At 45.7% G+C, this 17437-nt stretch overlaps 1 protein-coding gene across 1 annotated transcript in view; it reads right to left on the bottom strand.

Moving 5' to 3' along the window:
- Positions 1 to 17437, bottom strand: part of RICTOR (RPTOR independent companion of MTOR complex 2) — a 155923-nt gene that overhangs the window by 105509 nt on the left and 32977 nt on the right. Inside the window, exon 3 of the mRNA XM_074995627.1 lies at positions 16979 to 17076. Coding sequence (XP_074851728.1) covers positions 16979 to 17076 — 98 coding nt within the window. The remainder of the gene's footprint in view (positions 1 to 16978; positions 17077 to 17437) is intronic.

The following is a 17437-nucleotide window of genomic DNA, read 5'->3' as shown; positions in this document are numbered from 1 at the left end:
CAATCAGAATTCACTGCATTAAAATCTCTCATGTGAACATGCTTCTGGTTAAGCCCCGAGATGATTTTGACTACTCAACTCTAACACATCCAACTTTTACCTGCACAGAATACATAAATTTGCACCTGAACAGTTAAGAATATCTTTAGTGCAAAGAGTATGTCACCATGTCAAATTCCTAACGTTAGTACTCAAGATTTACAGTAATTATGATATTTACAGAACACACACGGGAACAAGAAAAATGAACTTTCTACTCCACAAGACTAGTGAGCTGCTTCATTCAAAAGTTTAATTTTTGCCATCAACATTTTCAATCATGTGCTTTTTTGAAAAAAAAAAATTGTCCTCAGAAGTTCAGAACACTTTTTTTCTCCCTCCATCATGTAACCACCTTTCATGTACTTGAAAACTTTATATCCCCTCTCAGTCTTCTCTTCTCCATGCTAAACAAACCCATCCTCCGTTCAATAATTTTTGCTGCTCTTCTGTGGACTGTCTCCAATATAGGTCCACATCTTTCCTGAAACGTGGTGTCCAGAAAAAGACATTCCAATACTCCATCCGAGGCTTAACCAGTAGAGAGCAGAGTAGAATAATTTGTGTCTTGACTGCAACACTCCTGCTAATACATCCCAGAATGGTGTTTGATTTTTTTTTTTTGGCAAGTGTTACATTGTTGATTTATACAGGTGATCCACTATCAGCCACCAATCCTTTTCTCCAGTACTCCTTCCGAGGCAATCATTTCCCAGTTGTATATGTGTAACTGACTGTTCATTCCTATGTGGAGTACTTTGCATTTTTCCTTATTGAATTTCAGTCTGTTTCAGCCCATTTCTCCATTTTGTCCAGATCATTCTGAATTTACATCTTATACTTAAAACACTCGCAATCTCTCCTAACTTGCTATTATCCTTAAACTATAAGTGTACTCACTATGCCATTTTCTAAACCTTTAATAAAGATACTGAACAGAACTGGAGCCACAAATGATCCCTGCAGGAACCAACTCGATATGCCCTTCCAACTTGACAGTGAATCACTAACTGTTCAACAGTTTTCCAAACAGTTATACACCCTCCTTATAGTAGCTCCATTTAGGTTTTATTTCCCTTGTTTGCTTATGAGAAGATCATGAGTGATGCTATCAAAAGCCTTACTCAAATCAAGATACACATCTCACGCTCTCCCCTTCCCCTACAGCTACAAGGTTTGTTAACCTGTTAAAGAAAGCTATTAGACTAATCTAACAAAATGCATAATGAAGACTATGCCAAACAGGATTGCTTCCCTGTTTAATTTTAAAACTTTATCAGAGGTTTGTGCTCAAGGCACCCCAATAATGCACGAGTGAGTGTAGTTTTGATTTACAGTAACTGTGGTGTTCTAACTAAAAGATGCTAAACATACATAAAAACCTTTCATGATTAAACTTCAAAACTGAATTTTTTCAGCTCATGCATTATTAAACTATTTTATTCAAGTTTTTCAGAAAATTCTGTTGTCCTCTCAAGAGTACTTGTAAACTAATGCTGGAGTCACTACCAATTTCATAATATTGAAACACTCTGACTCAGATGATTGATTGCCCTGCATACTCAAAGTATTATCATTATGATTTGCTATGACCCTAAAATTGCCCGTTCAGTGTTTGAGCACTTTAGCTTTATGGCAAAAAATTCACCCAACATTACAGGACTCAGGACATGTCTCAAATTAACTGTTTTCAGTTGTAAATCTTTGCTTCTCTGGGCAATTGAAACATCGAGGCACACCCATCACTTTTGTGCTTGAAACTTGCATTTGGCATACATGTAATGAACAATTCCAGTAACATGTTTTGAACGGAATTTCTTTGCCATACATGTAAAATAAGGGCTGACCATTTTAATCCTCTGGCATGTTCCGGCTAAATATCCTACAGTCATGAATTTTTTTGTAAATACTTAGGTAACTAAATTTCCTATGTGGGTCATAAAAATGCAAGAACTCATTGAAAGCCAGATTATAAAATTAATCAGTACAGCTCAAATACAGGAGGAATTTAATGTAAATAAATTCTACCAAACTAGTGTCTATGTTAATATAGTATCACAATAAACACTTATGAACAAAGGGCTTATAAACAATCATAATTTTAGTCGTATCTTAACTGTGTACTTGACTTTGCAACCTCAATATTAATCTGTCTAGTCAAACAATTTATGATGCAAGATTAGAGATTTAACTACACTAATACAATTTAAATACAGCAGAAACTGACTAGATACTTTTCCTAGATTTCTTCTCTCCACTAGCAAGCTCTGATAGAACAAATATTATCCATTAAGAACCACTGGTGGAGGACTTTGAACATGTAGAAGACTATGTATTCTAACCAAATATCATTCACTATTATTGTGGCTATGGAAAGCAATTACTGTTAAAAACTTATAGCCAGTATCTCATCTAGGAAATTAATGCAGTCATACCACCATAATGACTTGTCAAGAGAAACAGTGACACTCAAACCTCAGTGGTTCAGGATGAATATCACCCAAAAGAGCCACAGTAGTATGAATTGTTTTATTTCCCATACATATGTATGTTAGAAGATTTACCCCCAGTGTTGCTCGGCTTCTTAACACAATTAATTGTTGTTTTTCTTCATTTAAATCATTGCTCTTGATTGGGGCTAGAGAGGAGGGGTTCAGTATGCAGGCTGCCCTGGGCAGAGAGGAATAACTCAGCCCTCCTTCACCACAACAGCTTGGGGCCAAGTGAGAACATGGGAGAACCTCCATTGATATTAGTTTGCCTGAATAAAGACTCTAGTTGAATTTGAAATAACTGCTTACATTAAGAAGCCATTTCAATCTTGAAAACCTTGCTTGCAATCAGGTTCCACCACTGCTTCATAGAGAGTTTGTACTCAATTAGCAGTATGTACTTCTGTCTAGTTCTGAAATACAGCTGAACAGAGGAAAAATTTACCCAAAAAGTAACTATGGCTACATCTACACTAGCCCCAAACTTCGAAATGGCCATGCAAATGGCCATTTCAAAGTTTACTAATGAAGCGCTGAAATGCATATTCAGCGCTTCATTAGCATGCAGGCGGCCACGATGCTTCGAAATTGACGCGGCTTGTCCCAACGGGGCTCCTTTTCGAAAGGACCCCACCTACTTCGAAGTCCCCTTATTCCCATGAGCAGATGGGAATAAGGGGACTTCGAAGTAGGTGGGGTCCTTTCGAAAAGGAGCCCTGTTGGGACGAGCGGCGCGGCAGCGAGCCGCATCAATTTCGAAGCGTCGCGGCCGCCCGCATGCTAATGAAGCTCTGAATATGCATTTCAGTGCTTCATTAGTAAACTTCGAAATGGCCATTTGCGTGGCCATTTCGAAGTTTGGGGCTAGTGTAGACACGGCCTATGTGATAGCATTCAGAAGGAAACAATAAAGGAATATATAAACAGAAGCAAAAAGGAAAAAATACTGATTCCTCTGTTTTGGAAAAAAAGGTAAGTCTCATCTCATCCAACTCTAGTCACGGATTTTGAACATAAAATGGTGAATATGGCCAGAAGTCACATATTCCAGGAAAAGATAACCAAGAATTAAAATAGAAAATCGCTTCTACCATACATCTAAAACATATATTTCCCCTTCATTTTAACTTTCTAAAGAAAAATGGACAATAAAATCAGATTATATGAAATCATAATGAATTAAAAAAGAAAACATCTACTATCTCTAAATATCCAGGGTCCAACATGGCTACACCGCCACCACCATATATTGGAAAAATAAGATGGCAGTTGATACAAAGATTAGTAAGTATGTTTCCTAGGTTCACATAACTGTGGCTTTGCCTAGGATTCTAAATTCTTTGCTTGCTGCTCAGTCCTGCAAGTTATTGAGACAATCTCAAGTGTGGGGATCTAGAAAATTCATTTTAGAATTAAACTATTTATTTAAAATATTACACATACACACTCATGTCTATGAAAAACACATACTATATAAATCAAAACTGCTGTTTGGGGACAGAGAAAGGATGTACTCTGTAAAAGTAAGTCTGAGGAATACCAAACTGACGTAAAAGGAGAAATATTTAGATTACCTGCAGTGGCTTGGAATTCTATCATCAATTTGTAAAACTCTAATCCTTTCAAACACATTGAATGCCTGAGTATGTAACCCCAGTTACAATTAAACAAAAAAGCAGTCCTGTAGCACTTTAAAGACTAACAAAATAATGTATTAGTTGCTGAGCTTTCATGGGGCAGACCCACTTCTGATCTGGAGATAGTGCTGTACTGGACGTAGAAATTATTTCCTGTACAGCTCTAGCTCCAGATTTGAAGCTTGTTAGTCTGCAAAGTGCTACAGGACAGCTTTTTTGTTTTAAGATAAAGTAAACCCTCAATTAATGGACTAATGGGCAGGAGGGGTGTCCCTTAATCCCAAAAGTCAGTTAAAGCTGAGGGATTTACTCACCCACCCCTGCTACGATCCTCTAGCCCCAATTCCTCTCCCCTGTCCCCCAACCTCCCAAAAGCCAGGAACTCATCAGAGTGTACCTGGTGGAGCTGGAACTGCTGGAGCCTGCCACGCACAGCAGGAGGCACCCAGCTGTGTACCGCATATGGCTGGTGGTGCCCCACCGCACACGGCTGGAGGAGCTGCCACTGCTGCCAGAGCTACCATGAGCTCCTCCCACCAGGCACAGAGTGCATACACAGGTGCTGTCTGTCCGTGTACATGGCCCACCCTTGGTAAGAGGAGTGTGTGGTGGCTCCGGTGGCAGCTCCTCTAGGCGGCAGCGGTAAGTCCTTTAACCTTTTTCGGGGGGTGCGGGGGGGGGACTGAGATTTTATGGACCCCAGAGGACTTCAGAAACAAAGGAATTGTCCGTTGTTACTGAAGTCTGCTAAATTGGGGTCCATAAAAATTGCGGGTTTACTTTACAGACTAACATGGCTACCTCTCTGTCTCAATTATAATGTCGTTCATCTTATTTTAAAGTTTCAAAAGTAAATTTTCAATAAGTATATAAAAACAGAGTCAAAATTTCACATCACACTTGGATAGTTCTCTCAGCCCACTGGTTGAAAACCACTGGTTAAGGTATACCATGTCCACTGCTTCCCCTTTATCTACAAGGCTTTTTATACTACCAAAAAGAGCTAGCAGGTTGGACAGACATGAGTTGTTCCTCACAAATCCATTCTAACTGTTACCTATCACCTTATTATCTTCCTGAGGTTTGCAGATGGATTCCTTAATTATTTGCTCCATTGTCTTTTCTGGCACTGAAGTTAAGTGGACTGGTCTAATTTCCTGGGTTGTCCTTGTTTCTCTTTTTATAGATAGGCACTATATTTGCCCTTTCCCAGTCATCTGGAATCTCTCCCGACTTCCATGATTTTCATAATATACTCTGCTAAAGAGCAAGATATTCCATACATATTTGTCAAGCAGGAAAAAAACTTGTCAGTGAACAAAACAGTTTCAGAACTGTGGTCTACTCACAGTTATGCCACCAACTAGCCTCTCCTGATCTTCCAGGACTCTCAGAATTCCCTGAAAATCTGAGTAGGTAGAAGGAAATTGTCTGTCTTCCTGGTGGGTGAATGATAGTGTCTTTGGTTACACACATAGAGATATATTTGCATGCATCATTCCTTCATTTTGAGACCATAATTACCACTAGGTAAGAGATGGCAGGACATTACTACAAAATGCTGGTTCTCAACGAGGATTCTCAAGAACCAGAGCTGGCACAGGAATTGAGATGTGAAGCTAACAGCTCTAATATAAGCCAAGCTATATCCTCTTGAGTTTCAGGATTGTTAATGTCTTTATGTGAAATTTCATGTCAGAAAAAAGAAACAAATTTTAAAGTCTATGAAGCGGAGGTAAGATTACTTATCTGCCTGTAAAGCATTATGTGCACTTTCAAATATTAAGTATGAAATGGTCCTGCTCCCACTTGGGTGCACTCAACTCTACGACGCTCAGACAGCGTCCTTATATTTCATGATATAAGCAAGAGATTGATGCTGTTAACAGTACAATGTAAGTGACATAATTGGTTTAGTGGCTAGTGTACTGAACTCAGACTCAGGAGATTTCGCCTTATTCCTGGCTCTGCCACTAACCTCTGGTTGATTTTGCAAAACAAACCAGCAGTCGTGTAGCACTTTAAAGACTAACAAAATAATTTATTTAGTGATGAGCTTTCGTGGGGCAGACCCACCTCCTCAGATCTAGAGGTATAACATTTCCAGTACAGCTCTGACTGTTTTATAATACAGAGATTAAAAATAAAATTGAAATAAAAACTGACAAATCAGATACATAGAACTGAAGGGGGTGGGGGGAGAGTGTGAAATACTAAGTGTCCTGCCTGAGATCATTATGAATCTCAAAGGTAGGGAAAATGTCTTTGTAATGCATAAGGTAATTGCTATCTCTATTAAGGCCAAGATTCAAAGTTCACATGTCTCCCATTGTAACCTCCCTTTGGCAAGGTCTCCCTTTGTAATCTGCTGTTAAAGTCTCTTTGTTGTAGGATGCATATTCTCAGCTCTTTAACCGGATGGACCACTCCATTGAAATGCTCACAGACAGGTTTATGTGTATTCAGATACCTGAAGTCTGCTCTGTGCTCAATTTTTTGGGGAAGTGTTTTTCCAATTTGTCCAACATACATAGTAGAGGGGCACCACTGGCACATGATGGCAACCTTGGGCAAGTGACCTCACTTTTCCATTCTTGTTTGCCCTTCAACCTTTTGTTGATGCAGACTAAGTACAGCAAGTAGACCGTTTTTTATTATTTGTTTGTATAGTGACCATGTAATGGATTTCTATAGGAAAGGTCAGCCCCAATCAGAAGTTCCATCTTTCTGAATACTTAAAAAAAATGAAGTAGAAAACTTTTTCTGACAAGGACAGTAATGATAGATCCAATGTCCATCAGGATCTACTTTACTGATTTTTTAAGGAGATGGGAGGAGAAAGAGTGGCTGGGAACTGCCAGATTATGTCCAATGCCAAATGGGCCCTGAACAGATTCACAGAGCACTTCAACTGCTCTGAGCCATAAGATGCAACAAGCCAGTTTTATTACACTAAAGCCGTGTCTACACGTGCACGCTACTTCGAAGTAGCGGCACTAACTTCGAAATAGCGCCCGTCACGGCTACACGCGCCGGGTGCTATTTCGAAGTTAACTTCGATGTTAGGCGGCGAGACGTCGAAGTCGCTAACCCCATGAGGGGATAGGAATAGCGCCCTACTTCGACGTTCAAAGTCGAAGTAGGGACCGTGTAGTCGTTGCGTGTCCTGCAACTTCGAAATAGCGGGGTCCGCCATGGCAGCCATCAGCTGAGGGGTTGAGAGATGCTCTCTCTCCAGCCCCTGCGGGGCTCTATGGTCACTGTGGGCAGCAGCCCTTAGCCCGGGGCTTCTGGCTGCTGCTGCGGCAGCTGGGGATCCATGCTGCAGGCACAGGGTCTGCAACCAGTTGTCGGCTCTGTGGATCTTGTGTTGTTTAGTGCAACTGTGTCTGGGAGGGGCCCTTTAAGGGAGCGGCTTGCTGTTGAGTCCGCCCTGTGACCCTGTCTGCAGCTGTGCCTGGCACCCTTATTTCGATGTGTGCTACTTTGGCGTGTACACGTTCCCTCGCAGCGCCTATTTCGATGTGGTGCTGCGCAACGTCGAAGTTGAACATCGACGTTGCCAGCCCTGGAGGACGTGTAGACGTTACTCATCGAAATAGCCTATTTCGATGTTGGCTTCACGTGTAGACATAGCTTCAAAGAGCAGGGTTAGAACTTGATGGCATCACAAGTTTCAGTAGAGAGTCCATTTTTATATCTCTTCAGAGTTTCTGAACCCTTCCACTCTTCTACCACTGTTCTTTTTGGTGTAGAGGGAGCACTTGTGAGCTGTAATCACAGAAATTCCATATTCTTAACCCAGGAGATAACTCAAAGCCTGTCTGAATGTTTTTCATTCTTCTAATCATAAAGTTCGTTGGTGGCATCCAATCTACCCAGAGACACTGGGATTTTCTGTGATTGAGGGTGGCAGTGGCTGTGGCTGAGGGTACAAAACAAATCTATTTTTAGGACAGAAAAGAATTTCTTGCTCTTATAAAACTCAAACTTGTAAAATGTCTCTCTTGTTTATATAGCACGTACACTTGGGTAACTCCATCTCTCAGATATTAAGAAATAGGAAAAATGTAACATTTCTGGTATTGAATTAAGACAATCCCACTGGATTTGGGGTAATCATAATTTTTCAGTCTTCAATATAGTGTGAAGCAATGCACTGGACATTACAGACCATTGGCATTATGTAGCCTCCATTACATTGTTCCAAATTCATCGGAATGGGAGAAGGCGCAATTTGTTCATGGGATGCAGCAATAGGGATTTTTATCTGAATTATGATGAGCTGGAAGGGTGTTATCTGGCTTTTCTGTTTAGCTGACTTCAAAAAATTGCTGTGAATAAAGAAGAAATTTGATGTGTGTGTTATAAAGAGCTCTGGATGTGCTAACTAGTTCAGGACAGACTTCTGAAAAGGAAGTCTGGACAAAAATGGTCAAGGATCATCCCAAAGGGACAACAATTTCAGCATGCACTGCAGACTCTCCAAAGTCTTTTTAAACGCTAAACTTGCATGAAGGGGTATCCAGAGGTTTGGTTCAGAGTTGCCTGGAAAAGAAAGCTTTTTCAGTGGCACAAAGTATGACTGCTCTCAGTTAGCAGCTTCTGCGTTTAATACGCTGGTAGATGCAACTTCATTCTGGTAAGAGGCACTCTTGCTGTAATGAATGTAACTTTAAAAATTCACTTCATGAATTTGGACTTCAAGAAATTCTGAAGGAACCTGGTCTGACCCATGGGTGAAGGGGATCTGCTGGACTGTAATGACGTCAACAGCACTGACGCACAGTTCAGGCCCTCAAAGGAATTTAATTCAAGTTTCTATTTCAAGAATGCACACTTCAAAGAGTTTAGATTGGCTTCTAGAAAGGTTTACAGGAGTCTGATGTCTTCTATGCAGTCTAAAAGCTCTGCATGAGAATGAAGCAGATTTGACAACCTAGTAGCTGGAATAGGAATGTGTACAGGAATAAAAATCAGCCTTTTTTTTGGTGCGAGGAGAGAGGAGCCACTTTCTGTGCCTCCTACAGCCAGAGGAGCTGCCCCTGGCCCTACCCTTCCCTTCTCCCCAGAAGAACTGGCTCTCCTTCCATTCCCCCTTGGCTCCAGGGCAGGAAGAGAAGTCATCTCCCACGCTCATTATAGGAGTGTAAGATGTCTGAGCACAGTTGCGGAAGCATTGTGCATAGAAATCCAGACTTTCACTACAACCGTCAGAGGGAGTCCACATAGAATTCTTCTTCTTTTGTTGTTGGTGGGGGGGAGGGTTTAGAGAGTCAGACTGTTGTTCATAGGTGTGCTGGAAGTATTCCTTTAGACAAGAGGCAGCGAAAGAAGGCTTCAAGGTCACCACAGGTGGAGCTGGCTGTTCCCTGGCCTCAGGGCAGATAGAGGAGTGGCTCGCTCTCCCTCCCTCAGCAATCCCAATGTCAAGGAGTTTACTCTGCCCATCTCAGAGGAGTTCTGTGCCACTGCTGATCGAGATGCAGGGTGGGATGCTGTGCCTGATTGCTCACCCCCATGCACACCCGTAGCTGGAACTTAATGACTGCAATATACATAAGGTGAAATATGAATGTTACCATTTTACAGTCATAATGCCTATTCATTCCCTTTTATCACTTTTTTTTTTTAAAAAAAAAAGAAAAGAACTTAATGTAGAACAACTGAGAACTTACCTGTATGAACCTTTCCATCACAGATTTCTGAATGAAATTTCAGTCATCTGAAATTTGCAGTCAGGAAGCTATTTTTTCAAGCCCATATGAACACCCCTTTAAAAGAAAGGTTACTCACTGTAGTAACGGTGGTTCTTCGAGATGTGTCCCCGTGGGTGCTCCACAATAGGTGTCGGGCTCGCCCGGCGCCGCAAATCGGATCTCCCAAGCAGTTTCTGCCGGACCGCGCATGCGCCGGTGCGCACCGCTCCCTTGCGCGCTCCTGGCCACGTGCGCGATCCGGTCCCCCGCCAGTTCCTTGACCAACCGCCTCTGATGCTCCTGCAAAACACTAAACAGAGATCCGAAGCGGGGAGGATGGGCGGGTAGTGGAGCACCCACGGGGACACATCTCGAAGAACCACCGTTACTACGGTGAGTAGCCTTTCTTTCTTCTTCGAGTGTCCCCGTGGGTGCTCCACATTAGGTGACTACCCAGCAGTAACCCAAGATAGGAGGTGGGTAATCGGATTATGTTCAGCTTGTCCCCGAGAGAACCGCTGTCGAGAGATGTGTATCCTCTTGGAATACCCTGTGAAGGGCGTAATGTTTGGCGAAGGTGTCATAGGATGACCAGGTCACCGCTCTGCAAATGTCTTTTAGCACAACGCCCTTGAAAAAGGCTGTTGATGCAGCCACCGTCCTAGTGGAATGAGCCCTGGGCGTGGCTAGTAAAGGAGTATTTTTGAGTTCGTAGCACACTTTTATGCAGGATACGATGTGCTTCGAGATTCTCTGCGAAGAAAGACCTTCTCCTTTCGATTTGGGAGTGAGAGAGACTAGGAGTCTATCCGTTTTCCGGAAGGACTTGGTCCTGTCTATATAGAAGGCTAGCGCCCTCCTCACGTCCAGGAGGTGTAGGCGCGCCTCTTTGTTAGAGTTATGAGGCTTTGGATAAAACGAGGGTAAAACAATAGGTTCGTTAATATGAAACTCAGAAGAAACTTTAGGAACAAAGGCTGGATGCAGCCATATGGTTACCGCCTCCTTGGAAAAAACAGTGCAGGGTGGTGTTGCCATAACTGCCGCAAGCTCGCTCACCCTGCGAGCTGACGTGATTGTGAGAAGAAAGGTCGTCTTTATCCTAAGGAGGCGGAGGGAAACCGTGGCCAAAGGCTCGAACGCTGGTCCCGTTAGCGCATTAAGCACCAGGTCCAAGTTCCACGAAGGTGAAAGCGGTTTCCGAGGGGGGTATAGGTTTACCAACCCTTTGAGGAACCTGGTAATCATGGGATGGGCGAACACCGTGTGCCCTTCCTCCTCGTGTCTGAACGCCGAAATGGCGGCAAGGTGGACCTTTAACGAGGATAGTGAGAGTCCTCCTCTCTTGAGGTCCAGTAAATACTCTAATATTACAGGTATAGGCACCGAAAGGGGGGCTAGCTGTTTGGTAGAACACCATGCCGTGAAGCGAGTCCATTTCTGCTTGTAGGTCTTCCTGGTGGAAGTCCTCCTGCTACTTTCTAGGACTTGTTGCACTTCCTCCATGCATGTGCTCTCTAGGGAGCTGAGCCATGGATTAACCATGCTCGTAGTTGCAGGCCTTGGGGGTGCGGATGCACTATGGACCCCTGGGCTTGCGTGAGCAAATCCGGTGCCACCGGAAGGGGCATCGGTGGACGGTCCGACATGCACAGGAGTAGGGGGAACCATTGCTGTCGATCCCACGTTGGGACTATCAGGATCATTCGGGCTCCTTCCCTCCTGGCTTTCTGCAAGACTTTGTGGATCAGCACTGTGGGAGGAAAAGCGTAAAGCAGGGGGCCCCTCCAGGAGATCGCGAATGCGTCCCCCAGGGACCCCCGTCCCAGTCCTGCCCTGGAGCAGAATTGTGGGCACTTCTTGTTGTGTTGAGTAGCAAACAGGTCTATCTGGGGAAAACCCCATGCGTGAAAAATCGGTCGTAGCAGATCGGGACGGATCTGCCACTCGTGCGTGAGTGCGAAACGCCTGCTCAGCTGGTCTGCCTTCACATTGTGAGCGCCTAGTAAGTATGAGGCTTTCAAGGTTATATTGTTGGCGATGCACCAGTTCCACAATCGGACTGCTTCCGCGCATAAGGCACGGGACCGAGCTCCTCCTTGCCGATTTATATAAAACATGGTGGAGGTATTGTCTGTACTGATCCCGACTACTTTGCCTTGTATATGGTCTTGAAAGTGTCTGCAGGCGTTGAACACTGCTCTGAGCTCCAGTATATTTATGTGCAGTGACTGCTCCGTGGAGGACCACAGCCCTTGCGTCACCTCTTCGCCCATGTGTGCTCCCCATCCTATGAGGGAGGCATCTGTAGTAAGAAAAACCGATATTTGTGGTTGGTGGAAGGGTACCCCTGTTAGCACGTTCTTGGGGTTTACCCACCATTGCAGGGATTTGCGCACCTCTGTTGTGGGCGACACCACCCTGTGAACGGTGTGTGCTACCGGTTTGTATACGCTCGCCAGCCAGTGTTGCATGCTGTGCATGTGTAACCTGGCGTTCTGTACTACGAATGTCGCTGCTGCCATGTGGCCCAGCAGCTCTAAGCACATCAGAACTGGCACCGTAGGGCTGAAGGTGAGGACTTGCACGAGGGAGCCGATGGCCCGAAAGCGTGTCTCTGGTAGATACACTCTCGCTGTAATAGAATTTATGCGTGCCCCTGTGAACTCTATGTCCTGTGTGGGGTCTATCTTTGATTTTGCCAGATTGATAACCAGGCCGAGCGAAGAGAACGTGCCTGCTGTGACGCGTATCATGCGTAGTACCTCCTCCTTCGAGGCCCCTGTGAGTAGGCAGTCATCCAGATACGGGAATATAAATACCCCCTGTCTGTGCAGGTAGGCTGACACCACTGCCAAGGTCTTGGTGAAGACCCTGGGGGCCGAGGAGAGGTCAAACGGTAGGACCTTGTATTGAAAATGTTCTTTGCCTACCATGAACCGGAGGAATCGTCTGTGAGCCGGATGGATAGTTATGTGAAAATACGCGTCTTGTAAGTCGAGGGCTGCAAACCAATCTCCATCGTCTAGTGCCGTAAGGATGGAGGCGATTGTGATCATCCGAAAGCGTTGCTTGCGCAGGTACCGGTTGAGGCCTCGAAGATCTAAGATGGGCCTCCAGCCTCCTGTCTTTTTCTCCGTGAGGAAGTACCTCGAGTAGAACCCTTTCCCTTGCAGTTGCTCCGGCACTCTTTCCACTGCCCCTATAAGCATGAGATGGTCTACCTCCTGCTTGAGCCTCGCTACATGGGAGGCCTCCTGGAGGTGGGGCCTGGGTGGAGGTCGTGGCGGTGGGAGCGACTGGAAGGGGATGGCGTACCCCGTGGCTATGATCTCCAGCACCCATTTGTCTGTGGTGATCCTTTGCCACTGGTCGTAGAATGGTCGGAGGCGATGGTGGAATAACCGCTTCGGATGACCTTGTGCGATGGTAGTGATGGCGCAGCCCTGGATCTGTGTGTCAAACTTGTGGCCTTTGGCCCTGCCCCAAGGACGCACGGCTCTGTTGGGAACATCGCCTGGGAGTTCTGTACTGCTGGTGCTGTTGTCGTCACCCTTGCTCGTAACCCCTGTGGTACTGGGGACGCTGTTGCTGGTACTGGTACCGTCTTTGTTGAGGGTAGTACTTTTTCTTTCTGTATGAAGGGGTGTAAATCCCCAGGGTCCTAAGTGTGGCTCTTGAATCTTTACTGGAATGAAGGACCGAGTCAGTTGATTCAGCAAACAGCTTCTGAGAGTCGAAGGGAAGATCGACTATCTTTGCCTGCAGATCCCTCGGTATACCGGAAGGTCTGGAGCCAGGACTCCCTTTGCATCACCTCTGCCGTAGCTGTGGAGCGTGCTGCTGTGTCCGCAACATCCAGGGCGATCTGAACTCCCATCCTCGAGGCCGCGTAGCCTTCTTGCACGATGGCCTTGAGCACCGGTTTCTTGTCCTCTGGAAGCGAGTCCATGAGGGAGGTTAACCTAGTGTAGTTATCGAAATTATGGTTCGCTAGATGTGCTGCGTAATTTGCCATTCGCAACAGTAGAGTGGAGGAGGAGTAGACCTTTCTGCCGAACAGCTCTAGCTTCTTGGCATCTTTGTCTGTTCCCCCTGTCTTGAATTGAGATGTCTTTGATCTTTGTTGCGACGACTGCACCAAGGAATTTGGCTGTAGGTGGCTGAACAGGAACTCCATGCCCTTCGCCGGCACAAAGTATTTCTTATCCGCTCTCTTGTGGACAGGCGGAATAGTCGCGGGGGGTCTGCCATATCATAGTGGCGGACTCCAAGATTGCTTCATAAAGCGGTATTGCTATTTTGGAGGAGGCTGGAGGTCTCAGATTTTTGAGGAGCTTATGGTGTTTCTCTTGCACCTCTGCTGTCTGGATGCCATGCGTGAAGGCCACCCTCTTAAACAGCTCTTGAAACTGTTTGAGATCGTCCGGAGGATGGACGTCCCCCGGGGCCGTAGCCTTGTCCGGGGACGAGAGCAAGGAACCACTAGGGTACGCCTCTCTGGACCCTTCCGGTTCCTGTTGGTGATGGTACATCCGCTCGCTGGAAGCTTGCAAGGGAAAATCTCGGGGTTCCATAACCAGTTCCCCCTGAGATACTTGAGTCTCTGTCCCCGTTCGCGATTGCCCTCGGGGATACAGGACCGTCTGTGGGGATCTTTCCCTGGTAGACTGCCGGTAGTGTCTATGCCCCGCGTGATAGGGGCGACCATGGCAGAATGGGCACTGTTCTTGGGAAGGTGACCTGGACCACTCCCTTGGTGCATACCCTCTGCGACTGGGGGAGCGAGATCATCGAGAGACCTGGGACACTGGAGAGAGTGATTTGTGATAGTACTCCAGCGGCTCAAACCCCAGGAAGGGTGAAGGTGGTCCCAGCCAGGGTGAGGCTGGTTGTAAAAATGGAGACGGGGGCTCCGGGTAGGCTAGGGGGGACCCCTGCCCTCTAGCTGGAGTCTGCAGCATGAGCGGAGGGCTGAGAGAAAGCAACTCTGCAGCCCTGTCTGGAGAGGGGCTGCGGTGCCTTGTTTTGTGTGCAGCCTTCCCCCTCCCTTGAGGGGGTAGCTCCGCCCCCTGACGTGTATGGGACCTCGGCCCCGTCCGCACCGCGCTCGGCACGCTTATGGGTGGTGCCGCATGGGCGGTGTCCTCCAGTGCCTGCAGGCTGCGTGCCTGCGCGCTCTGCACCGCCGGTTCCCCGGGGGTCGGTGCCGCTGCCTGCAGTGCCGCCGGTACCGGCGCTTGTTTAGCCGCTGCCCTGCCTGCGGGGCGGGGCGGCTGTTTGATTATCGGAGGCTGAGCCGCCTCCACGTGGCTCTCCGTGCCGCCGCCGATCAGCTGTTGCTGCGGCTGGGGGCTGTGCGCTCCTCCCGTCCCGCTCGCTGTTGCTGCTGGCAGGGATCGGGCTGGGGAGACTTTCCCCCGTTTTTGTGCTGATGGGGTGAGGGAGGCAGCTTTCCTCTTATGGGCCCCGGAGGGTCCCTCCTGCTGCGGCCGCTCCGGCACGTCTGGCTGGAGGGCCTTGTCAAAGAGCAGCATTTTAAGCCGCATCTCCCTGTCCTTCCTTGCTCTGGCTGTTAATTTTGCACAGAAGGAGCATTTCTGCGTGACATGGGACTCCCCAAGGCACCTTATGCAGTGACTGTGCCCATCAGACGCTGGCATTGCCTCTCGGCAAGACTCACATTTCTTGAATCCTGAAGAGGACATTGTTGGTGAGTCGTTTAGTTGTTAATGGGGTACTTAGCACCTTCTCTGTGCTGTTTTCCCCCTCTCCGATAGCCTGCTGCGGCAGGAAGGCTAATGGCCCTAGGCTCCTGGCCTCCGGTGCTCCGCTTGTTACTAGGACTGGACTGAATGCTGTCCCGCTTGTTGTTTCTTTTGAAAATAACAACTGGCCAACTTAACAGTAGACTAAGAACTTGAAAACTTTAAAGAAAAACAGTTAAAACCATTGAATACGCGAATACGCTAACTTGGCCGTAGCCTAGTCGGATTCCGTCTGCAGCCGACAGCGGTTAAGAGGAACTGGCGGGGACCGGATCGCGCACGTGGCCAGGAACGCGCAAGGGAGCGGCACGCACCGGCGCATGCGCGGTCCGGCAGAAACTGCTTGGAAGATCCGATCTGCGGCGCCGGGCGAGCCCGACACCTAATGTGGAGCACCCACGGGGACACTCAAAGAAGAAACTAGAGTTTTGAAGTACAATGACTAAGTATCAAAGAGGTAGCCAAGTTAATCCGTATCTTCAAAAACAACACAAAGTCCTGTGGCACCTTATAGACTAACAGTTATTTTGGAGCATAAGCTTTTGTGGGCAAAGACTCGCTTCGTCAGATGCTAAGTAGGAAATCAATGGGACTAGAAAGGGATTAGTCTGACCAAGAGAGACATTAGTTACATTTTAAACTTTTCATTAGACAATACCCATACAAAATCAGGCTTTAACATACTACCAAGGTATTTATACACCATTCATTATGTTGGCAGTTTGAGCACCAGTCATCTGTACTCAAATGACAAAACTGTAAATCAGTCCCTTGTGAACCAAGAGCAAATAGTGGGGTACCTAACCTACTCCTTTCTGGTCTACCCAAATTATGCTTTTGAAATATTTCTTGCCTCCTGATAAGACCAAGCCACAGAACTCTTCTCTGAGCTGTTCTACAGGCTAGCCATTGCTCTGTAGATTTTTTTTCCTTATGCTAAAGATACACATTTTCTACCTGTATCTGAATTAGTTTCCATTCACTTTCACCCAGATCTCAGGAAACACTCTCTAGGCCTCCAATGCCTTTTCCATGGAGCTCCAGTCCCTTCCCAAACCTATCCTACTTTGTTCATATGCCAGTCAAATTTCCATTAAAATAATTCCGCCACAAAGTCCATGATTGAATTAAACAAAACCAAAATTTAGCCACCAAGAGATAAGTTAACGAATTCTTGAGCTTGTTTGCTGTCTCTCACCCTGGTGTCACATCTAAACTCTACACAGAAAGGTCTTTGAGTCAGGGACTATTGTGTGGCTCCTAGCAAATGTCTGGCACAGTATAAACAAAATAATCATTAAGAAATATAACCATTAAACAAGATGTATCACATAAGTTCTTACCTTAGTAAAATTATTCAAGTGGCCTAGCTTTCTCATATTTGAAACACCTTGTAATTTGGCCACATTTTGGAGAATCTCCCTCAAGTTATCACAGGGTTCTGCAAGAGAAACAGATAATTGGTCGATATGATTCAGAAAAACAAGCATTCACCACGTACTTTACCAAAAGTAATAGGTACCCTGTTTATTTTTCCTGATTTTGGATAAAGATCTAACCCATTTTTCTTCAAAGAGTTCAGATTTGACTTGCACCTACAACCACAATATGCATATTTAAGTTCCCAGAATAAATTGCCTGTGCACATGAAGTGGACACCCTCATGTTTCAAAGGAAAATTTTAGTAATAACGTACCATTAAACGAACTTCAGCAAATTGTAAAGCTACATATTTATATAGTTTTCAATGTTGTATAACTGAGTCCATCATAATCTTAATTTATTCATTCTCAAAACCTCTT

The sequence above is a fragment of the Carettochelys insculpta genome, chromosome 5 (genome assembly GCF_033958435.1).
Source record: "Carettochelys insculpta isolate YL-2023 chromosome 5, ASM3395843v1, whole genome shotgun sequence".
Classification (NCBI taxonomy): domain Eukaryota; kingdom Metazoa; phylum Chordata; order Testudines; family Carettochelyidae; genus Carettochelys; species Carettochelys insculpta.
This window is presented reverse-complemented; position numbering and strand designations above follow the sequence as displayed.